Source organism: Lagenorhynchus albirostris, chromosome 16 (assembly GCF_949774975.1).
Source record: "Lagenorhynchus albirostris chromosome 16, mLagAlb1.1, whole genome shotgun sequence".
Taxonomy (NCBI): domain Eukaryota; kingdom Metazoa; phylum Chordata; class Mammalia; order Artiodactyla; family Delphinidae; genus Lagenorhynchus; species Lagenorhynchus albirostris.
The window spans coordinates 7,143,611-7,168,602 of record NC_083110.1 but is presented as its reverse complement, the minus strand read 5'-3'; the positions used below and the strand labels follow the sequence as shown (position 1 = coordinate 7,168,602).

The 24,992-nt window shown below is 38.2% G+C and overlaps 1 protein-coding gene across 3 annotated transcripts in view; it reads left to right on the top strand.

Annotated features, from left to right (window-relative positions):
- Nucleotides 1–24,992, top strand: part of ERO1B (endoplasmic reticulum oxidoreductase 1 beta) — a 62,355-nt gene that overhangs the window by 923 nt on the left and 36,440 nt on the right. For all 3 annotated transcript variants that reach the window (XM_060126301.1, XM_060126298.1, XM_060126300.1), the window contains exons 2-4: nucleotides 11,481–11,600; nucleotides 18,555–18,638; nucleotides 23,813–23,854. In XM_060126301.1, the coding sequence (XP_059982284.1) occupies nucleotides 11,481–11,600; nucleotides 18,555–18,638; nucleotides 23,813–23,854 (246 nt within the window). The remainder of the gene's footprint in view (nucleotides 1–11,480; nucleotides 11,601–18,554; nucleotides 18,639–23,812; nucleotides 23,855–24,992) is intronic.

Below are 24,992 nucleotides of genomic sequence, written 5' to 3'. Positions count from 1 at the left end.
AGGTGCTGGCTGGTAAATTAGGGTTTGGGGGTTGTCTTTGTGAGGCGTATCTTAAGGAAGGGTTCTCAATATGCTGGAAATCAGAGCGTTAGCTTCCCGCAGCCTTTTGCCTTAAGAAAGGTGTTTGCTTCTTTTTCATACAGGAGAATTTGAGTAGACCTCTGCCAGGTGCTCTCTTGCCTGCACCTGCTCCAAAGTGGTAAAACCGCTAAAAGCAAAAAACACAAAAGGTGTCTCAGGTGGCCCGATAATGAGGGAGACGTCGATTGAAGCAATTAATGCTGATTGTTAAGTAAAATTGAAGATAACTGAGGGTAACCGTGTAAACATGTTTTTCTCACTTTTTATTCAGACAGTGTCATAGTGTTATGGTGTTGTGAATCCCGAATGCCCGAATATTCAGTTTCTGTCCCTGTTTGAAGTTTTTTTTTAAGATTTTTTTTTTTTGGATGTGGACCATTTTTTAAGTCTTTATTGAATTTCTTACAATGTTGCTTCTGTTTTATGTTTTGGTTTTTCGGCTGCGAGGCGTGTGGGATCTTAGCTCCCCGACCAGGGATCAAACCCGCACCCCCTGCACTGGAAGGTGAGGTCTTAACCACTGGACCGCCAGGGAAGTCCCTGAATATTTTTTAAATGAATGGTTTGACAAAAATAAAAGGGGCAGACTTTTGGTTTGGGTGGGGAGGGGGGATGTTAAAAATGCAGATTCTCTGGGTCCATTACCAGATGTACTGATTTAAGGGATCTGGATGTGAACCAAGAATCAGCATTTTAAACCAGCCTTGCAAGTAACTAATGCAGTTACCCTTGTAACTATCTTTTAACCCCACTTGGAAACACTGAAATAGATAGTGGCAATCTGGGCATATCTACCAGACTTACGAAAAGTATATTTTCCAAATTGTCTTTGGCAAAATTATTTTCTAGTTATTAGTGGGTCGTTTCTTTTTGAGTAGAATTTACATTTAGCTATTTTTAAAAATTTTGATTTTTCTCATTTTCTCTTTATATAGCATATATTAATTGTATACTTTATTACCAATGTAGAAGCTTTGTTTTAGGTTCCTATCACTAATTATGCGTATTAATGCTTTATAATTCCATGTGTACTTTAAGTTTTATTATATCCAAGTGAATATATGTAATTTAAGTTTCATTATGTCCAAATGAATATATATAGTTCAATAGTTAAAGATTTGCACATATTCAAGGTAGCATTGTACCAAACAGTCCTCAAAAATGCATATATATGTTTTTTGTTTCCAGTGGTACTTTCTAATATAGTGTTGGATCATATTTTAGATAGTACTTTAATCTGTAACATGTTTAAATATACATTATCTCATTTTATTTGACATGTCTGTGGGCCGATTGAGGTAACTGACGTTAAGAGAGCTTACATGATAAATATCACACTTGTTAAGTAAGTGAACAAGATTAGACTGGAGCCCCAGTAGGCTTCTTTCTGGTTTATACAGTGCATCTCAGCATGCTTGCTTCTTTGCGGTATAGAAATAGAGCAGAGGGAGACCCAGGAAAATAAAAAGATGGAACCAAGCCAGTTCTTTCTCTTCTCTTTCATACGCTAAATTGGAAGAAAAACGGTAAAGAATAAAGGGAAGAATTAGATTTTTTAAAAAGTACTTCTATTCAGAAGAACTTAGTTAAGGAGATGAATATTTTGAATATTATCTCCTTACATTAAAAGCATAAAATTATTTTTAAGCACACGAAATGATAGGCATTTGTACACCACATACCTCATGTTTTATAAATGAAATGCAAATGTGCTTTGTATTATGGCAAAACATAGGAACTAAAAACATAGTGCATACAAGTGATATAACAAGTTAATCTTCCTGTAAAGAAATAACTTCAGTAAGATATATTTTTAAATTTTTTAAAATGCATTTCTGAGGTGGCAGGAAATCAAGGAATACATAAAGCCACCCCGCACCCCCCCAGGATGGAAAGCCAGAACCTTGAGACTCAAGCAGTGCTGCTTCAGTCCCATTACCTTGAGGACTTCCCCCGAACTCTGAACACCTTGAGCCTTCTGCTTTAACAACTGCATGGAGTGGAGTGAACAAATAAAGCGTGTGTCTGCCCAAAGAGAGGGAAATAAAAGGAGGCCCCACCATGAAGCTTGGGCTCCACAGAGCTACATCTTCAATACAAGGGTAAATGAGAAATGAAACCCACCACAAGTAAGGGGAAAGTGAAGAAACTTGCTAGGGGAAGGGAAAAAAAAAACCGCCTTGAGAATTTGTAACCATGAACCAGCCGGTATACAGGGCAAATTCATGCCACCTGTACTGGGAAAAGCTTTAAGTGGGAAATTTAATTTGTAGCAGCCTCAGGTTGGTAGGCTCCCAGTTTACTGGTAAAAGCAAATATCCAAATATACTGGGATTTATTTTCAACCCAGGCCCTAAAGAATTCTTGAAGATAAAGTGTCAGGAAGAATAAGCTAATGGTCAAAACACACAAAGGCACCATGAATGAGATATTAGAAATATAGATTATAGAAATAGACCTATAATGACCTTAGATTTTGAAAATATCAGACATAATTTAAAATCACTGTTTAATGTGTTTAAATAAAAAGCCTTGAAAGTATGAAAAAGAACAAGAAATTTTAAAGAATTACCCAAAAGATTAAAACATAATGAAATAGAAGTTCTAGAAATGAAATTAAGAAATCAATGGATGGATTAAATAGCTGATTATACCTAGCAGAAAAAAATGATTATTGAATCAGACATCCATTTAATGTACTTTTCTTTCTACTTGACCCTCCAACACCTCCTTTTCCATCACTTTTAGCTTCATACTTCACTACAAAGTTGGAGTAATCAGAATAATCCACATCTGTCCACCTACTAGTCTCTGACACACATAATTTGACTTCCTGTAGATTACCATGGATGAACTGTTTGTGCTCTTATCAAAGGTCAATCCCTCTACTTGTATTTTAGTCCCATTCTTTCCAGTTCAAGGACATGGCTTGAGCAAATCTTCCCTTTCTCTCCTGGATCATTGATTTTTCCTGCTCTAATGGACTGTTACTGTCATCATAAAACATGCTGTTAATTCTATTATTTTAAATTTCTCTCTTGAGCCACCCATCTCTTCTGACTCTGCTCAGTTTTTCTTTTCCCCTCTATAGAAAAACTCCTCAAAAGAGTTACCTTTATCTTTCCTCTTCTGATCAATCAGCCCATTGCAGCCTGACTTTTGGCTCTACCACTTCTTTAAAACTGCTCTTGTCAAGGTCACTAATGTCTTCCTTGCTGCTAAAGCCAGTAGTTTAAAAAGCTAAGGTTTAAAAACTATCGGCAGGGCTTCCCTGGTGGCACAGTGGTTGGGAGTCCGCCCGCTGATGCAGGGGACGCGGGTTTGTGCCCCGGTCCGGGAGGATCCCACGTGCTGTGGAGTGGCTGGGCCCGTGAGCCATGGCCGCTGAGCCTGCGTGTCTGGAGCCTGTGCTCCGCAACGGGAGAGGCCACCGCCCAAAAAAAAAACAAAAAAACAATCGGCAGACTTTTTCACAGCTCACCACTCACTGTCCTTGAAATATGTTTCTTGTTTTTTTTTTTCTTTTTTTGGTTTCCAGGATAGTATACGTTTCTGATTTTTTTCCCTGTCTTTCTGCAGGCCAGTCTTTCTTAGAATCCTTTGCTTGTTCCTCCTCTGTCCCTAACCGCTAATGTTGAACCTCAGGGTTCAAATCTTGTAGTCTTTCTTCTCTCCACCTTTGTCATCTCATTTAGTCTCTTGATTTTAAATACCATCTATATAACTGACTTTCAGAATCTCCAGACTAGGATTCTCAGCTCTAGATCCATACATCCAACTACCTTTTCAACCTCTCCACTTGGATAATTAATAGGTATCACGAACTTGATGTATCAGGAACCGAATTCCTGATTTTTTTTCCCCCCTCAAATCTGTTCTTCCCACAGTCTACTCCCCCTTAAACCTATGCTGCAGCCAAGCTGACTTCCCAGCTGTTCCTCAAACACGGCAAATGTGTTCTTGCATTGAGACTCTTGGACTGGCAGTTTCCTCTGCCGAGCTAACACTCTTCTCATGTATTCATGTGGTTCACTCTCTCACTTTCTTAGGTTTCTGCTAAAGCGTCACCTTATCTGCCATGTCCACTTACCTAAATTGTCGCCTTCCCTGACCATACAATATAAAAGAGAAACCCTTCATCCTTGCCTTGTACTCCATGTTCCTTTTAGGCTTTGCTTAAAACTCTTCCAGTGGCTTCCTGCCTCACTCAGTGTTGTGCACGGTACAAAAACATACTTGCTCTTTATCCCCTATTCCTGGCACGAAGCTCCTAAAAGCCTTGCAATTTCCTGAGAAATAGGGGTGCCCCTTTCAGTCGTAGCTGAGTTTATGCTAATGAGGTGACTTAGGTGGGAACCCCTAGAGAGCTTCAGGATGAGCCTGGTGCAGAAAGGCCACGTGCTTAGAGGACTGGAACTTTCGGCCCTACCCACTGATCTCCAGGTTCGGGCAAGGGGTGCTGTAGATTGAGCTCTGTAAAAACTCATAGAACAGTGAGATTCGATGAGCTCCCAGGTTGATGAACGCATAGACTTGCTGGGAGAGCAGTGCACAGAACTTCTGCACGCTGCCCCCTCCCCCCATACGCCAATCAGTACCTTGCCCTGTGCATCTCTTCCGTTTGGCTGTTTCTGAGTTGTACCCTTTGCAGTAAACGTAAGTAAAGTGTTTTCCTGAGTTCTGTAGGCCATTCTAGCAAATTATCAAACCTGAGAAGGAAGTTGTGGGAACCCTCTCTATAGCCGGTCTGTCAGTTACAGGTGGCTTGGGGCTGGCATCTTAAGTCGGGGCAGTCCTGTGTGTCTACACCCTTAATCTTTGGGGTCTGCTCTAATTCCATGTGATATCAGAATTGAATTGGGCACCCAGTTAATGTTGGAGAGGTGGAGAATTGGTTGGTGTGAGAAAACACCAGACTCAGAAAAGCCACAATCTTAATAAAGGTCCTCTAATTCTCCTTTTACCTACTATGTAGTCCTCCTTATTGTTTCTCTGAGCCCTTGGGCAAGCTTACTGCCTCAGGGCCTTCGCATTTAGTATTCCCAATGCCTGGAATGCTTCTTCCTCTCCCGGCCCCCCTCACCACCACCCCCCCACCAAAAAAGCATTGGTTTGCTCCTTCCCCTCTAAGTTTTGCTGAAATTTCAGTTGGACCTTCTATAATTATCCCTGTTTAAAAATTTAGCAGCCCTGATTCTGTAACACCTGTCTCAATTCTCTAGTTTTCCTCCATATCACTTTATTACTATCTGACAGACTCTATACTTTGGTCATTCATTTGTTTTTCTCTTCTATGAGAATTCTCTTTCTTCTAATATTACATTCCCAGTAATTAGAACAGTGCAGGGCTTATGTTAGGCTCTCAATAAATATGTTGGATAAATGAATAAATGAATGGAAGAGAAGTGCAAGTAAGTTATTCAGAATGAACCCCAGAAAGATAACAGGATGGTAAATGTTTAAGAGAGCTTAAGAGATGTGAAGAATAGAGTAAGAAGGTCTGATATGATGACTGGAGTTCCAGAAGGTTAAAACAGAATAGGGAAAAAGCAGTATTTTTACTGCATGTCAATATGAAAAAGACAACCCAATAGAAAAATGAACAAAAGATATAAACAGACATTTTACACAAGAATAGAAATGTTTTATAAAACATTAGAATTTTATACCTCATTAGTGCAAAAAAAAAATCAGAGACCCTTTCATGCTTACTAGATTGGCAAAAATGAAAACAGATTAATGTAAAATATTGGTGAGGATATGATTCAACAATAACTCCCATCCACTGTTGGTAGGGTTGTAAACTGGTACAACTGTTTTGGAAATAAGCCTGTCATTCCCTAGTAAAACTGAACATGTACTTCTAGTAATTCTACTCCTAAGCATATAACCTGGAGGATGTCTTACACACACATATATATCAGGAGATATGTACAAAAATGTTTGTATGACATTGTTCTTTAGCTGATTCTGGAAATAACCTAAATGTGAATTGTATTAGTTTCCTATTGCTGCTGTAACAAATTTACAAACTTGGTGGCTTAATATAACACAAAGTTATTATCTTATAGTTCTATGCCCAGAAGTCTGAAAATTGGTCTTAAAGGTGTGATAAAGGTGTGAACAAGGCTTCTTTCTCCCTTTCTCTAGGGGAGAAATGTTCCTTGCCTTTTCCAAGCTTCTAAAAGCTGCTGTGTTCCTTGGCTTGTGGCCTCTTCCTCCATCTTCAAAGCCAGCAGTGTAGAATCTTCCAATGTTCCTCTGACTCTGACACACCTGTCTCCCTCTTATAAAGAACTTTGTATTGGTTCCACCTGAATAATCCAGTGTAATCTCACCATCTTAAATTCCTTAACATAATCACATCTGCTAAGTCCCTTTTAACATAGTCACAGGTTTCAGAAATTAGAGCATGGACATCTTTGGGGGGCCATCTCTCTGCTTACCGTATATAATAGATCAACAATAGAACAAATAAATTGTGACATTTTCAGATAATGTAACATTTACAGCAGTGAAAATAAATGAGCTACTACGAAATTCATCATCTTGGATAAATGCCAAAGTAAAATGTTAGCAAAAGAAGCACATCACAGAAGAAGTCACACATTAGGTTACGTTCATGTTAAAGTTCAAAAACAGGAAAGAATAACCTAAGTACATTGTTTAGGGATACATATGTGATGAAATTATAAAGAAAAGAAATAAACGAAAGTAAAATTTTTACCTCTAAGAGGAGGGAGATGGATGTAATTAAAAAGGGACTTCAAAGATACTGGTGGTATTCTATTTCTATTTATTTATAAATTTTATTTAGATATGATTGACATAATACTGTATCAATGTTAGATGTACAACATAATGATTTGGTATCTCTGTATATTGTGAAATGATCACCAGAATAAGTCTAGTTAAAACCCATCACCATACATTATTAGAATTTTTTTTTCTTGTGATAAAAACTTTCAAGATTTACTTTGTTAGGAAGTTTCAAATGTATAATACAGTCTTATTAACTGTAGTCACTGTGCTGTACATTACATCCCCCTGACTTTATAGCTGGAAGCTTATACTTTTTAACCCCCTTCCTACATTTCCCTGAACCTCCTACCCCAGCGCCTCTGACAGCACTAATCTGTTCTCTGTATGCATATGCTTAGATTTCTTTTTGGTTTTTGTTGTTGTTGTGTTTTGTTTAGACTGCACGTTTAAGTGAGACTGTATGGTATTTATCTTTCTCTCCCTTAGTTCAGTAAGCATTATGTCCTCAAGTTCCATCCATGTTGCAAATGGCCAGGTTTTATTCATTTTCATGACTGGATCTATTGTGTATATATACCACATTTTCTTTGTTCATGCATCAATGGATACTTGGATCGCTTCCGTACTTGGTTATTGTAAATAATGCTGCAGTGAACATGGAGCTACATATATCTTTTCAAGTTAGTATATTTGTTTTCTTCAGTTAAATTCCAAGAAGTGAAATTGTTGGATCTTGTGGTAGTTCTATTTTTAATTTTTTTCTGGGCCCTCCGTACGGTTCTCCATGGTGGCTGCACCAATTTACATTCCCACCAACAGTGCCCAAGGGTTTTCTTTCCTCCACATCCTCACCAACACTTGTTACTTCTTGTCTTTTTGATAATAGCCATGCTGACAGGTGTGATGTGATATCTCATTGTGGTTTTTATTTTCATTTCCCTGATGATTGGTGATACTGAGCACCTTTTCGTGTACCTGCTGGCCATCCATATGTCTTCTTTGGAAAAAGGTCTGTTCGGATTCTCTGCTCATATTTTAATCAGATTATTCTTTGCTGTTAAATTGTGTGAGTTCTTTATATATTTTGGATATTAACCCCTTACTGCATATGATTTGCAAATATTTTCTTCCATTCCATAGGTTATCTTTTCATTTTGTTAGTGGTTTTGCTTTGCTGTGCAGCTTTTTTTTTTTTGAAGTTTTTTCTTTTTTTAAATTAATTTATTTATTTTTGGCTGTGTTGGGTCTTCATTTCTGTGCGAGGGCTTTCTCTAGTTGTGGCAAGCGGGGGCCACTCTTCATTGCGGTGCGCGGGCCTCTCACTGTCGTGGCCTCTTTTGTTGTGGAGCGCAGGCTCCAGACGCGCAGGCTCAGTAGTTGTGGCTCACGGGCCTAGTTGCTCCGTGGCATGTGGGATCTTCCTGGACCAGGGCTTGAACCCGTGTCCCCTGCATTGGCAGGCAGATTTTTAACCACTGCGCCACCAGGGAAGCCCTGTGCAGAAGCTTTTTAGTTTGATGTAGTCCCACTAGTTTGTTTTTACTTTTGTTGCCTTTGCTTTTGGTGTCAAATCCAAAAAATCATCACTAAGACTGATGTCAAGGAGCTTAACACTTGTGTTTTCTTCTAGGAGTTTTAGGGTATCAGGTCTTATGTTCAAATCTTTGATCCACTTGAGTTAATTTTTGTGTATGCTGTAAGATAATGGTCCACTTTTCATTCTTGTGCATGTGGCTGTATGCCTGGTTTTCCCAACACTGTTTATTGAAGAGACTATCCTTTCCCCATTGTGTATTCTTGGCTCTGTTGTCATAAATTACTTGACTGTATATTTATGGGTTTCTTTCTGGGCTTTTTATTCTGTTTTGTTGGTCTGTGTGTTTTTGTTTTTCTAGGTTTGTAATATAGTTTGAAATTGGGGCATATGATGCCTCCAGCTTTGTTTTTTCTCAAGATTGCTTTGGCTGTTCTGGGTCTTTTATGATTCCACACAAATTTTTAGGACTCTTCTATTTCTGTGAAAAATGCTGTTGGAATTTTGATAGGGATTGTATTGAACCTTTATACTGCTTTGAGTACTATGGACATTTTAACAATATTCTTCTAATCCATGAGTATGGAATAGCCTTCCATTTATTGTGTCTTTAATATTTTCCATAATAAATTATAGTTTCTAGGTCTTAAACCTCTTGGTTAAATTTTTTCCCAGGTGTTATTTCTTTTTGTTGCAATGGGAAATGAATTGTTTCTTAATTTCTCTTTCTGATAGTTTGTTATTAGTGTATGGAAGCACTACACATGATTTTTGTGTATTGATTTTGTATCCTGGAACTTGTTTATTAGTTCTAACAGTGTTTAGTCTGAAATTCTTTAGGATTTTCTGTGCATAATATCATATCATCTGCAAATAGTGAAAATTTTACTTCTTCCTCTCCAACTTGGGTGCCTTTTATTTCTTCTTCCTGTCTAATTTCTATTTTTTAAAATTTGGTTATATACAGTGTTTATCTTAGTAGTAGCCTTTAACAGTTGGAAATAAGTTCACAGTAATTTTGTATGCCTTACTCCAGCCCCTACGCAATTAAAATTTTTAAAAATACTGTGGTTTACTAATTAAAAGTTAACAATTTAAGAAGAATTTGTAAGAATGAGCAGTCAGTGGGTAAAATATTTTTAAAGCCTAGAAAGATTTTTGGTGTGTATTTTGTTTCCTCTTTTCCCCCCTTTTATTATTTAGGGGCCTAGAATTTGAAGTTTTGTAAGCAGTAAGCTCAGAGCAATGGAATGAAATTTGGTGGAGTTAGTGACAGGATCTTAGTAAGTGGGATAGCAAAGCATAGAAAAACTTCAGAGCAACAATTATTGATAATGATTCCTTTTCTTTATCTCAAGGTAATATAGCTCTAACTCTTTATGTTGTAGGGAGTTTGGCGACACATTTATACTCCTAGGGAAAAAGCGTGAGACAGAAACAACTGGGAAGTTTCCATTTTTTGATCGTTCTTCGCATATATTCCTCTTGTGGATCACATGAATAACCTTTAACAGGCTGAGTCCCATTTTTTTTAAATTTTAATTTTAATTGGGATAATTGTAGGTTCCATGTAGTTGTGAGAAATAATACGTAAAAATGTCATTTACCCTTTATCTAGTTTTTTCCAATGGTAACGTTTTGTAAACATATAGTATAATATTATAAATAGGACATAGACATTGATACAATCATGTGTATCTGTTTTACTTGTTTCATTTGTGTACCTATGGATTAGTTCTGTACTCTTTTATCACATGTATAGGTTTGTGTGTCCACCACCAGTCAAGATACTGAAAAATTTCATCACTGCAAGGATCCTTTCTGTTGCCCTTTTATAACCACACCTACCTCCTTCCTACCTTACTCCCCCCATCAAGTTCCCATCCCCTTCTCCAGTCCCTAAGCGCTGGCAACCAGTAAGCTGTTCTCCATTTCTAAACTTTTGTCATTTCAAAAATGTTCTATCGGGCTTCCCTGATGGCTCAGTGGTTAAGAATCTTCTGCCAATGCAGGGGACATCGATTCAAGCCCTGGTCTGGGAAGATCCCACATGCCACGGAGCAATTAAGCCCGTGCACCACAACTACTGAGCCTGTGCTCTAGAGCCCACGAGCCACAACTCCTGAGCCCGCGTGCCTAGAGCCCATGCTCCACAACGAGAGAAGCCACTGCAATGAGAAGCCTGCGCACCGCAAAAAAGAGTAGCCCCCTCTCAACGCAAAGAGGAAGCCCGTGCATGGCAACGAAGACACAGCACGGCCGAAAATAAAATAAATAAAATAAAATAAAGTTATTAAAAAAATGTTACATGAATGAAACCATATGGTATGTAACCTTTTGGGATTGGCGCTTTTTCACTCAGCTTAATTCCATAAAGATTCATCCAAGTTGTGCATATTAATGAGTCCCATTTTTAAATTTAGTTGAAGAATGTTTTATGGAATTTTTAGACTCTGAACTCACTTTGTAAATACCAATTTCTCTTCGATTAATGTATACTTTGAGTAGTGGATAAAAGCATAGATTTTAAAGTGCAGTAGACTTGTGACTTAAGTCTCATGTCTACTTTGGAAAAATTATTTTAACCTTGCTAAGCCTTAATATCCTTACATGTAAAATGAGGATAATAATACCATTTCTTAGGGTATTTAAAGAATAAATGAGTTAACATATGTAGTGGTCTTAGCATCATGCCTGTCACGTAAGTGTTCCATAAATGGCAGTCTAAAAGAAAGAGTTACTACAGCAATATTATTACAGCCTGTGATTTCTAGGTTAATCTTGGAAGAAGTTGCCTTAGCATTCCAATGACTATTTGGATTTTATATATGTTTAGTCAAGGGAGAAAGCATTCAATAGCTTTCTTTTTGACCGCTGAACAAGAATGTTTAGTTCTTCAGAATGGGTATATCTAATCCTTCTATTGCTTTTTATTTAATTGACCATTGTAAAAGAGTGACTGCTTTAAATGTTATATATCTTAATCAGCAAATACTAACTAACTTGAATGCATAATTTAGCTTTTTATGTAACAGTACAGATTTGTTAAGATTGAAACATCAGTAGTTTACATCTTTTCAATTATATACATGTTTCCCCCTAGGTCACCGGTGTCCTGGATGACTGCTTGTGTGATGTTGATAGCATCGATAACTTCAACACCTTCAAAATCTTCCCCAAAATAAAAAAGCTGCAAGAACGAGACTATTTCCGTTATTACAAGGTATGGTTATAATTTCAGATTCTGTTGGTACTAAAGATTTTTATATAGCTCTCTACAGGTGCGACTCTTGCGACTCTTTTGGAAACCCATTTCTACTCAGCACCCTGTGTGTATCCTTTATCATTGGAATGTATTAAGTATTGCAGTGAAAACCTATTAGTCTTTTTGAACCCTAAGAATCTGAACTCCCTTCTTATGTTTGGGGGATTTCTCATTGTTCAATTTGGGTTTTGAGGCAGAGACTCCTTCTTCTAAAGAAGTTGAAAATGCCCAGGACTTATTTTATCAGTCTCCCTTGTAACTTAGGTTCTGTTATCCAGACACACCTACCCAGGCTCTGAGTTGTGCTGATGGCATTGTCGTGTGCTGTCGTTGTTAGTGGTACACGGTTCCACAGCAGCATATATTGGGTAGCTCACTGTGACAGGTGGCAGAGCAGCCTGAGGATAGAAGCAGAACACCATCCATAGTAAGACTGCAGTATTGGTTCTTAAGTCTAACAGTAGTCCACGCTGGACCGTTTCAGAATAACCAATGGTAGGTTAAAGGCAGTAGCAATAACACAAATTCAAAAAAACAATGGTTTAAAAGCTGCTGTTGTGTTCTTGCTCTCAGTATTTGGTTGGGTTTATAATTTCTTTGATTTTCATTTTTAGTTTATTTTAAAAAGTAAGCATGATTTCCTTTTTTATCCTGTTACTGTATAGGTTATCTTAGTCCTTTAAATATATTTTATACATTTATTTATGTATTTATTTTTGGCCGCGTTGGGTCTTCGTTGCTGTGTGCGGGCTTTCTCTAGTTGCTGTGAGCAGGGGCTACTTTTCGTTGCGGTGCACAGGCTTCTTATTGCGGTGGCTTCTCTCTGCGGAGCATGGGCTCTAGGCGCACAGGCTTCACTAGTTGTGACACTTGGGCTCAGTAGTTGTGGCTCACGGGCTCTAGAGCGCAGGCTCAGTAGTTGTGGCGCATGGGCTTAGTTGCTCCTCGGCATGTGGGATCTTCCCAGGTCAGGGATCAAATCCATGTCCCCTGCATTGGCAGGTGGATTCTTAACCACTGCGCCACCAGGGAAGTCCCCAGTCCTTTAAATATTTTTGAAGGTTAAAAAATAAAACTTCCCAAATAATGTAAGTTGTGCAGAAAGATAACAAAGTCAAAACCTAAAAATTTGGGAACCCATCCCCTTTTCCCATCAGCCCCAAGAATATACAAAAAAGTGAATGTTTCTCCTCTATACAAAATCCTTTAGGAATACAGTTGTCATAAACTTACTTCAAAAAGAAATCTATACCTAAGCAAACTATTGTCTAACATTCTAGACATTTTACATACAAACAACACAGGTTCCAATAGCTTCTTCAGATTCCCACTCCTATGTCTATAAGTCTGTCTGCATTTGTAACTGCTTTCTCTTGCTTCCTTTCTACTGCTAGGCTTAACCATATGAAATTGTTGCTTTTAGAGATCAGAATGGTTGAATGTTGCCAGTTTCATATGGTTCAGTCTAATACAGAGAAGGAAGTGTTCCTTCTATCAAAGACCATCTCTTCACAGAACGTCCAGATCACATGTCCACTCAATATGTCATGGCCCTCACTCTTTCACACTTAACCTTTTGGGATTATATCTTCTGTTTCTGTATCCCCATAGATCTGGTCAATAGTAGGCACTCAATATTTGAATAAATGAATGAATATCTCATTGAATCTTTATACTGAAATCCTGTTAGATCAACATTATCCACATTTTCCAGAGAATAAACAATGGTTTAGGTATCCTAAGGAAGGGTACTTTTGTTGGCTTACAAACGAAAGAGAAGTTTTATTAAGAAAAGGTGTGGAGCAGCTCACAAAATTGAAAGATAAGCTGAAGAAGCATATTTCAGAAAAGACAGAAATTATAGCAGGAACTAATGGCCATTCTCTTTATGATACTGCCAAAATTTTGGATCAAATTAACCATTTTCCCATATTTTAATATTACACAAGAGTCAGATTTCTGGGAGAGAGTGTCTAAATTGGTCTAGGCAGGGTCATATAACCCCACCACTTGACCAAAGGACAATTTGGTTAATAGTCCTGTTTGCATTTGCATATTGTTTCTCCAAGAGAAATTAGGGGATGTTACAGAAGGAGGAAAAATGAAAGTTGAGTAGGCAAAAATAACAATGTGGTCATTGGCTAGCCAACATACAATTCATCATCATACATGCAATTTAAAAAATGTTCCAACCAACATAATGAAATTACTGTGTGTGTAACTGGAATATATTCATACCCTTTCCCAAAGGAGGGTAATGCAATGATCTAGTTAATCCAGTTATCTTCAAGTCTAGGATATGTGGGTGCTATCTACTCTTCTTGTAGTTCTGTCAACCTGTGAATTCAAAAAAAAAAAAAAGGAAATTTGACGTAGAGTACATTAGTGGTGGAAGAGGAAAGCTAAGAGAAGAGGTTAATTTTAAACACACATACATGCTTATGATTCAGCAAGCAAGGAAATACAGGTAGAAGTAACAGTCTACCTCTATCAACCAGTCACTTGGCTGCTGTAGCTTGTATTTATATTTTCTCTCTTCTACTATCCGTTACATTCCTTTATTTGCCAAGTATTTATCGAATAATTACTCTGTAGCAGAGTGTATTCTAGGTGCTGTGGATACAATAGTGAATAAAACAAAGCCTCTCACCTTATGAAACTTTTTATATGATTAGGGAGACAGACAATAAACAAGGAAACAATAAAATAGCATTTACTTTATAATCATAGGAAATTACATGGAGAAAAATAAAATTGGAGATAGAGGATAATGGGAATGGAGAAGGTAGGTAGCCCTATTTTAAAGAAGGTGGTCAGGAAAGGAAGACATTCCTGCTGTGCCATTTGAGCAAAGACCTACCTAATGTGAAAGAGTCACCCGTGACAATCTGGAGAAAGAATATTCCAGGGAAGGGGAGTTGAACTGCAGGTATAAAGGCGCAGAGTGTTTGAAGACCAGTATAGCTGGAGGAAAGTGAATGAGAAGGAGATTTGGAAAAGTAGGTAGGGGCCAGATTAAAAAAAAAAAAAAAAAGAATTCCCTGGTGGTCCAGTGGTTTGGACTCCGTGCTCTCCCTGCCAAGGGCTGGGTTTGATCCCTGGTGGGGGAACTAAGATCCCGCAAGCCACTTGGGGTGGCCAAAAACAAAAAAACAAGAAAACCCCTATGCTTTCATTTAAGCATTTAAATCAAAATTTGAGAATTAAACAATGACTTAATAAGGCCCTGTAGTTTTTTGGGTTTTTTTAAACCACAGTGAGGCTTTTGGATCCAAAGTGTGGTAAGAAGCTATTGGAGGAATTTGTACAAAAGAGACTGTATGGGTGTGAGAGAGGAAACAGAGAAAGCACTTCTGAGGCTATTGCAGTAGTCCAGCTGAAAGATGATACGGATTTGGAATAGGCTGGTAGAGTTGGAAAAGGTGAAAAATGATCGAATTAGTGCCATATATGAAAGGTAACACAGCAAGCTCTTCTGATGGATTGAATGTAAGGTGTGAGGGTAAAAGTGAACTCAAAGATGATGCCTGAGTTTTGAGCATGTTACCAAAAGTAAAATATATATATCATGGCCAAGTGGATTTCATTCCAAGAATGTAAAGATGAGGCTTTTAGGTCTTCAATAAGATTCAGTACACATTCCTGATTTTTTAAAACGTTGACAAAGTAAGAATGACGGATACTTCCTTAACATGATAATTTCAACCCTAACATCAGCACTGCCAGCACCTTACTTCTGGGGAAACACTAGAGCAATTCTCCCTTAGGTCAGGAACCATGAGGAGGGGGTACCTACTATCTCCTTTACTGTTGGACCAAATTGGCCAGTATAGTCAAACAAGAAAAAGCAACTAGAAGCATAAAAATTTTAAAAGAATAAATAAAGTTATCTCCATTTATAAATGACAAAGTAGAGCTAGAAAACTCTAAATTATTAAATGAACACAAATAATAAAAAATGCATTAAGATAGCAGGTTATAAATTTAATATTGAAAAATCAATATCTGCATAAATACAAACAATAACAAGTTAGAAGATATAATGGAGAAGAAATCCCCATATCCATTAGCAAAAAAAAGATAAAATATATAGGAATAAATGTATCAAGAAATGTGCAAAATCTAAAGGAAGAACGCTTCTAAACACTCCTGAAAGATATAAAACTAGGCTCGAACAAATGGACAGGTGTCTTTCGTAGCATAAAGATGTTAATACTCCCCTAAGTTAATATATAAATTTAATGTGAACCCAATACAAATACATGTAGTTTTTTTCTGAAGCCGGACAAGTTGTCACAGGTTAAGTTCCCTGGGAAGCTGACTCTGAGACAGTGATTAGTGTCCAAGAGGTTAATTAGGGACAACTCCTGGAACCAACAACATAGGGAAGGAAAAGGAAGGGAGGACGTCAGGACTGGGCAAAGGGAGAAGTAAAGCTGTGATGCAGCCTCAGAGAAACCTCAGGTGACCCTTTGGGGGGGTAGTTCTTAAGATGGGATAACACCCCAGAGCTGTCCCTACTTCAGGGGGATGTCTAGGCCTTTATATCCTTACACCAGTCATTGAATGAAGGGCATTGTAGGAAGGGGTGGTGCCACCTTGGGCAAAGTGGCTCTCTTTGGCTGCAGTGTTTCCAGGGCTGGGGTTGAGCCTTTCCTTCCTGAAGGGTGACCTGAGTAGTGTGTTGCAGCGTCTATCACAACCCACTCATTAACACTGTGTATTAGTTATCTATTGCTACGTAACAAATTAGCCTAAAATTTAGCAACCTAAGCAAACCGAGAAGGTGGCATTTGAGGAAGACCTAAAGGGAATGAGAAAGCAAGCCATGTGGATATCTGGAGAAAGAACATTCTAGGCAGAGGGAACAGCAAGAGCAAAGGCCCCGAGACCATGGTGTGCCTCATGTATTTGAGGAACAACAGACGGGGCAGGAAACTAGGGAACCAGCCCATGGAAGGCGTTCTCAGCCATTGAATTGGATTTTGAACTGAGCTGATTTTCAGAGGTATCGTATGTGGGGTGACAAAGAGAAGAGTCAAGGATGATGCCATGATTTTGGCCTGAAGAACTAGAATAATGGAGTTGCTGTTTACTGAGATGGCAAGAATTACTAGAGGGTAGAGCACGGTTTGGGAGGTGATAATAAGTTTGAGGTGCCTGTGTGTGTCCTGTGGAGATGCCAGGGAGGAGGTGGATTTACAAGCCAGGAGCTCAGGGGAACCTGCAATTCCCAAGCGTGCCAGGCGATCTTAAGCTTCTTCGCCTTTAGACATCCGGATCCCTGTGCCTAGAAATGTCTTCCTCTAGGAAACTTCTAGTCATACCCATTTTACGTGTTACCAAGGAGGCCTTCCTGAGACCCCGCAGGCACAGTTGACCACTCTCTCCTCATGTTGCCAGTCTCTACCTCTTTTTGTCTCTTCCTTGTAATGTGCTTATTCTTTACTTCACCTAGCATGTCTTTACTGAGGTGTGTATTATGTGTGCTAGGCACTGCGAGAAAATAATGAATCAGGCAAAATGCCCATCCTTACAGTCAGGGTGCAGACAGTAAATAATATTCAAGTAGTGATAAGTGCTATAAAAGCATGTGAAACAGCGTGTGGGGTGCGTATCGAGCACTACTTGAGAGAGTCTGGTCAGAAAGGTCTCTCTGCTGAGGTGATATTTGAGAGAGCCTTGGAGGAGGTGAGGGGATTGAGCCATAAAAGACCTGGAGGAGCCACCAGCACAGGCACAGAGAACAGCCACCGTAAAGCCCTGAGACAGGAAGGAGCTGATGTGTCTCCAGCAAGGCCATTGTGCCTGGAGGACTTTGGGAGGAGATAGGTCAGACAGGTGGGCAGGAGACCAGGCGATGGAGTGCCTGTGGATTTACTCTAAAGGTGAGAGGAAGCCACGGGATGGTTTTGAGCAGGGATTGGTATGCTCTGAGTTGGTTCAGAGAGATGATTATGGCTACTGTGTAGAGAATAGATGGTGGTAGGAGTAGGGAGACTCGCAGTAGTCGGGGCAGGGGCAGGTGGTGACAGAAGAGGTGGTGAGAAGCGAGTAATGAATTGTTTGCAGGGGATAAAAAAGGGAGGAAACAAGAATAAAACTTTGATTTTTGGCTTGGGCAACGCATGTGGATGTCCTATTGAATTACCGTCTTGCTGTTAGGTTTAGAATATGAAAATCCAGAGTCTGTAGCGTGGTAAAGTGTCCTGCATGATCTTGTCTATCTCTACCCTCATTCCCTGTCACCCTCCGCCTTCCCCACTAAAAGTCAGCTAAACTAAGTCAGCGCCTTGTCACCTTTCTGCATACACGCTTCCACCAGCTAAAACACTACCTCCTCAGAGACCTGCATCCACCAGCCCCGTTATTTTCCATCACAGAACTCTGGATTTTCCTTTGTAGCACTTGGAACAACTTGTAATTAAATGAACATGCAAATATGTAATTCCTGTTCCCTCCAGGAAACTGTAAGTTGCAGGGGAAAAGTGCTTTTTCTGCCTCTTTTTCCCCTAGAGCCTACACAGTGCCTGATGCATAGTGGGTGCTCAGGGCACATCTGTTAAGTGAGTGGGTGCCTGGGAGAACTCAGTCAGTGAGGTGATGGTAAGGGGCTAGGAGACATTAGAGTGTCCCGAAATGCTTTCCAGGCTCTGCAGATGAGCAGTGTGCCTGGACTTTATTCCTTTTTGAAGTGTCAGAGGACTAACAGCAGTCATTTGTTTTAAAAAATAAGTATTATACCTGGGATGTCTGAAAAACTTCAGTCATTTTAACTTCTGAGCTATATAGATGCCTCAGGATAGGATGCTTTTCCTTCACCACTGGGTCCCTGGAGCCCAGCACAGTGATACTTAGCAGTTCAGGACTGTGACACACACTGACTAATGCTCATTCATTCTTTCTCTCAAGGTCAACCTGAAGCGACCGTGTCCTTTCTGGGCAGAAGATGGCCATTGTTCAATAAAAGACTGTCATGTAGAGCCTTGTCCAGAGGTAAAATCAATTTTTTAAAAATTGAGAGAAGAAATGCTTTCTCTTAGACTTTTAGATAAGCACGAACTGTGCATTTTAGGCTAATGTCAAAGCATTTGGACTTGTCATCAAGTTCATATGGTCTCAGCTCTCTTCTTTTTAACCAGATTTAACTTCTTTTTAACCAGACAGTCTTGTATCCAGTGGTGTTGGTGACTGGATGTGGAAACATAGTCTGATTCTAAAATGGAGTCCTGTTCTAGGACTGGATCTGCAGTTGGCTCTTATTTCATGCTTCACTGAATCTGCATCTTGTTTCATGGGCAAAGAAAATGCTACTGCACCTTAAGTTTCAAATTTAGAGTGGGAAATAGAGTGCAAAAACTTGGGGAATTCAAGGCTTGGAGTTAGATCTTCCCTTGGTCTTGTTACGTTGGGTGGGGGGAAAAGGGCTGTACTTGTTAGTGAGGGAAAGCTACATTTTAGACTTCGTTTTTTGACATCTAGCATAATTAATTATATCCCTCTTCAACAGTAATTAGTTATTTCCATTTTACTTTTTGCTTTTCTCACCTAACCAGTAAAGTCTAGTTTTTTGCCTTTAAAAACAGGAAAAAACATCTGAACCAATATTGTTTCTAAATGGAAAATTTAAAAAAAAATTATTTACATTTTCCTTCAAGAATAAAATGTTTTAACTTTTTAGTTTGAAATAATTTGAGACATACAGAAAAGTTGCAAGAATAGTACAAACGATTCCCATATACTTTTTATCCAGATTCCCCAAATGTTAATGTTTATCAAGTTTGTTTTATTATTCCCTCTATATGTATATATTAATATTATTATTATTTGAACCATTTAGGTATGTAACCAACATGATGATCTTTTACCCCTAAATACTCCAGTGTTTATTTCTTTAGAAACAAGATTATTAACCACAGCATAGTTAGCAAAATCAGGAAATTAACATTTCTGCAATACCAAAGTCTATACTCTGTAGACCTTAAGCACCCATTGCCAGTTGACTTAATAAGGTGTTTTCAGAGCAGCAGCAGCAGCAACAAACCTTCTGATCCAGAATCGTGCCTTGCATTTGGATGTCACATCTCTTTAGTCTTCTTTTAATCTGGAAGAGTCCCTCAGTATTTCTTTGTCTTTTGTTGTCTTGACTTTAATGAACTCCCTCCCGCCCTTCCTTCCTTTTTTCCTCCCTCCCTTCCTTAAAATACACCAGTTATTTTGTAGAATCCCCCTTATTTGGGGTTTTCCTGGTCTTTCCTAATTATTAGATTAAGGTCATGCACTTTGGGCAGGTACACCATAGAAGTGATGTGTCCTTCTCAATGCCATATCAGGAGGCACGTGGTGTCGTCTTGATCATGTGGTTATGGTGGTGTTTGCCATATTTCTTCATGGTAAAGTGGGAAAATTTTTTGAGACTATGAACTATGAAAATATCTCATTTTTTATCATATTTTTGCCATCATAAGTTTTAGCATCCATTGATGATTCTTGCCTGAATTAATTATATGATAGCTGCCAAATAGTGATTTTCTGATTCCATTCTTCTACATTTATTAGTTGGCATTCTACTGCAAGTGAGAGCTTTTTCTTTATTTATTGTATGTTTATGTCAATATATATCGTTACCATCATGTTTTTTTATAACAGCTTTATTGAGACATAATTCACATACCATAAAATTCACTCATTCTAAAGTGCACAATTCAGTGAGTTTTAGTATATTACAGAACTGTGCAACCGTCACCACTATCTAGTTGTAATGCATTTTCATCACCCCAAAAAAGAAACCCCTGCCCATTAGCAGTCACCCTGTTTCCTACTCCCTCCTCCTGCTGGAAACCACTAATCCACTCTCTGTCTCTACGAATTTGCCTATTATGGACACTTCATGTGAATAAAATCATACAATATATGGTCATTTGTGACTGACTTCTTTTGCTTTGCATAATGTCTTGAAGGTCCATCCATGTTGTAGCATGTATCAGTACTTCGTTCTATTGCTGAATAATATTCCATTGTATGGATATACCTCATCTTGTTTATTCATCAGTTGATGGACATTTGGGTTGTTTCTACTTTTTGGCTACTATGAATAATGAATAAATATCCAGGCACAAATATTTGTGTGGACATATGTTTTCAATTCTCAAGTATACTTTGGAGTGAAATTGCTAGATCATATAGTAACTTTAACTCTTGAGGAACTGCCAAACTCTTAACCATTGTGCTGTACAATTTTACATTGCCTCTAGCAATGTATGTATGATGGTTCCAGTTTCTCTACATACTTGTCAACACTTACACCGTCTTGTCTTTTATTTTAGCCATGCTTACAAATGGCATCTCATTTTGGTTTTGATTTGCATTTCCCTGATATCAAGCATCTTTTCAGGTGCTTATTGGCCATTTGTATATATTTGTCAGAAAAATGTCTATTCAAATCCTTTGCCCATTTTTAAATTGAGATGCCTTTTTATCGCTCAGTTGTGAGAATTACTCGGTTTTGCACAATATGTGTTTCTAAGTTTTTTTTTGTTTTTTGCGGTACGCGGGCCTCTCACCGTTGTGGCCTCTTCCGTTGCGGAGCACAGGCTCTGGACGCGCAGGCTCAGCGGCCATGGCTCACGGGCCCAGCCGCTCCGCGGCCTGTGGGATCTTCCCAGACCAGGGCACGAACCCGTGTCCCCTGCATCGGCAGGCAGACTCTCAACTATTGCACCACCAGGGAAGCCCCTCTAAGTTGTTTTTATGTTAAAATAATCAGTTATTTATTGTCTACAGTGGATTATCCTCTGTAGTCTTAAATTTCTAATAAGAATAAATGAAGGTGTTTATTTGCATGTAAATCCCCAACATAAGAAATCTAACACAAGTATTTAAAAATTTCTGTCTATTCCCTTCCCAGTGTCATTCTCTTTCCTTTCTTTCCAGAGATGAAAACTATCCCTTTATGTTGGTTCTTTCAACTAATGTGAGGATATTTGTATTTCTCTCTCTGGGGAAAATTCAGTAGGCGTTTCATATTGAACCCAAACTTGTCATGATACAGAGTTACAATTTGCATTCTATAATTTGAAGTCTAATTTAATCGTGAGGCTCACTTAATTTTGTAATTTGCAGATTGCTTCATATTGTTAGTGGCAACAACTAGGTTTATTTCATGTTTGATTTTAGTTATTACCTTTACATTTATCATTACTTTTTAAAAAATATTTATTTACTTGGCTGCATCGGGTCTTAGTTGGGGCATGCAGGCTCAGTAACTGTGGCTTGCGGGCTCTAGAGCGCAGGCTCCGTAGCTGTGGCGCGCAGGCTTAGTTGCCTTGTGGCATGTGGGATCTTAGTTCCCCAACCAGGGATCGAACCGGCATCCCTTGCATTGCAAGGCGGGTTCTTAACTATTGGACCACCAGGAAAGTCCCCTATCGTTACTTTTAATAATTCTTTTTTGTGATTTTTATGTTATTCATTATGATCATCTGTGGTGCCTATCCCCATATTTCTCAATAGCCTGTATTAAGATTTGCTTAAGTCAGGTTACTGCATTCAGCATCAAACCTTTTAAAAAGCTGCTAGTACTTTGGTTTTAGCATATTATACTTGTTAGAGGACAACAGTAATGAGAGGGCATTTTAATAAGTATTCCATATTTTAAGTTCAGGGTCTGATAACTATAACTGTTACGTTTGACTTGAGTTTTATACTTTCCTCTCTTCTGCCTTTATACTTTCCTCTCTTCTGCCTTCTGTTAGTGGTGCTAGAAAACACTGAGATGATAAAATATTGGCAGCAAGTAACGTTTTAACTATATGATATTGGGGGGAAATTTCTTATCATTATTGTTTACATTCTTCAGCCTGACAGAAAAATATTTATTCTGAATATTTGACTAAACTTTATCTATGAAACATGAAAAAGTTTTAATGGGTAATTTGCAATTAATTTGATAGCCCATAGATTCAAATGTTGGAAATCAGTTCCCTGGGTTGATCAGAGGATCAACCTGGGATTGCCTCTTTCAGATATGATTTTTGCTCAAGATTGTGTTTGATAAACCAGCTGTAATAATTCATAGATTTATTTAAGCCTGAAACTAATTATTGGTTTTACAGAAAAGAAAGACCTACGTGAAGTTCTTACATTGGTAAACCCTAGATTACCTAGATTGGTAAGCCCTAGGTTAATCATATGAGCCAAGGAAACTTTTTTTTAATCTTATTGAAGTGTGGTTGATCTACAATGTTGTTAATTTCTGCTGCACAGCAAAGTGACTCAGTTATACGTATATATACTTTTTCATATTCTTTTCCATTTTGTTTATTTTATTTTATTTTCTATTTGTTTTTGCGGTACGCGGGCCTCTCCCTGCTGTGGCCTCTCCCGTTGCGGAGCACAGGCTCTGGACGCACAGGCTCAGCGGCCATGGCTCACAGGCCCAGCTGCTCCGCGGCATGTGGGATCTTCCCGGACCGGGGCACAAACCCGTGTCCCCTGCATCGGCAGGCGGACTCTCAACCACTGCGCCACCAGGGAAGCCCCCATTTTGTTTTTTCACAGGATATTGAATATAGTTCCCTGTGCTGTACAGTAGGACCTTGTTGTTTATCCATACTATATATAATCGTTTGCATCTGCTAATCCCAAACTCCCAGTCCATCCCTCCCCCACCCCCCCTTCCCCTTGGCAACCACAGGTCTGGCAGAGAACTTACTCTTGCTTTCTAGTATTAATTCAAAAGTATGTAAATTTCAGATGTCAACTTAGAGTAGAAATTTAAATTAAGCATAATATATTTCAAATAATTTTTAATTTTTAAAAAGTTTCTGTGGAAAGAAAATTTATGGAAAAAGTGATTTCGCTAGGTTTTTTTTAAACCTAAAAATTATGTAACCTATTAATTACTGCATTGAGAGTTATTAGAGCTGATTTTGACACTCTTTGTTTCAGTTTTCTATACTGTGATTTACAAGTCTGTAAATTGGGATAGTTGTTTATCTTTCACCTCAGGAGGTAGTATGAAAACAGAATTTGAATGAATGTATATTTTCTCCTCATGGACTAAAATAAAATAGCCTTTGAATTAGAACAGTGGCATTAATAATTCATGAAGAAATCTCAAAAAATAAAAATATCATTTTCTAAATTTTTGTTTTTGTTCTTCTTTTAAGAGTAAAATTCCAGTTGGAATTAAAGCTGGGAGTTCTAATAAGGTGAGTCACTTTTCTTCATTAAATATTTCTGCTTTACATAGTGAAACTTGCCCCTTACTGCTTGTTGTAGTTGCTGAAGAGAACCATGATATGGTTAGTTAGGAATGGACACTTTTTTGTATGAGAATCCCAAATCCTTAATTTTGTAGCAAGCAGTGAGGTGTAGTGTGTTCTTTACAATTAAACTATATAGCTTCTTTTGAAATACTTTAGTTGTGTTTTTAGAACTTCTAGAATAACTATAAAGTACTGTAGTCAGTGTCAGTTTACCTAATCAACAGGCATTTTGTCAGGCGTGTATTTTTACTCTTCTGTTTCAGCTGTTTTCAACTATTTCAGTCATATTCAGGATTATATTGTATAAGAGTAAACAATTATCAAGATATTTTGAGCATAGTACTTTTCAATGGCATTAAAAGGTTATCCTTTTCCTCTTATGGGGTATGTCATAATCTACTTGGCCATTCATATGTTTTTAAATAACAGTGTGTTTCTAGCTTTTCACTATCATACATATGTAATAAAGATCATCCTACCCTCTCTCTCTGCTTCCCTATGCATCCTTTCTCCATTTTCTTGTGCTCTCTACCTTTGCAGTCTTTGGTTTGCACTCCCTCTTTTATTTATTTTTGTTTCAGATCTACAATAAATAGTATAGACAATTGAAATCCCTTCTGAACTCCTTCCCAATCCCATTATATTTCCTCCCTCCCTAGAGCTAGCCACTTTGCTGAAGTTGATGTCTATCCTTCTGTGATACTTTTTCTTTTTATATTGTATTATACATATATCCACAAGTAATATATGGATCTGTTATACAAAATTTAAAACAATTTTTAATATTATATTTTGTATTTCTTCAAGTTAAAAACATTTTTTTTACTTTATATTTTTACGTGGTATTGTGCTTTTGAAATTTTGTCTCTGCTAATATATGTAGATTTTGTTAATTTTAATGGCTGCAAAATATTCAGTTGTATAGATATTTGTATAATTGTGTGAATAGCCATTCCTCTGTTGATGGACATTTCAATTGTTTTCAGGTTTTTGCTATCACAAACAATGACGCACTGGCATCTTTGTCTTTCGTCGAATTGTGCACATATGTAAGAGTTTCTCTAGGTCTATATTTAGAAGT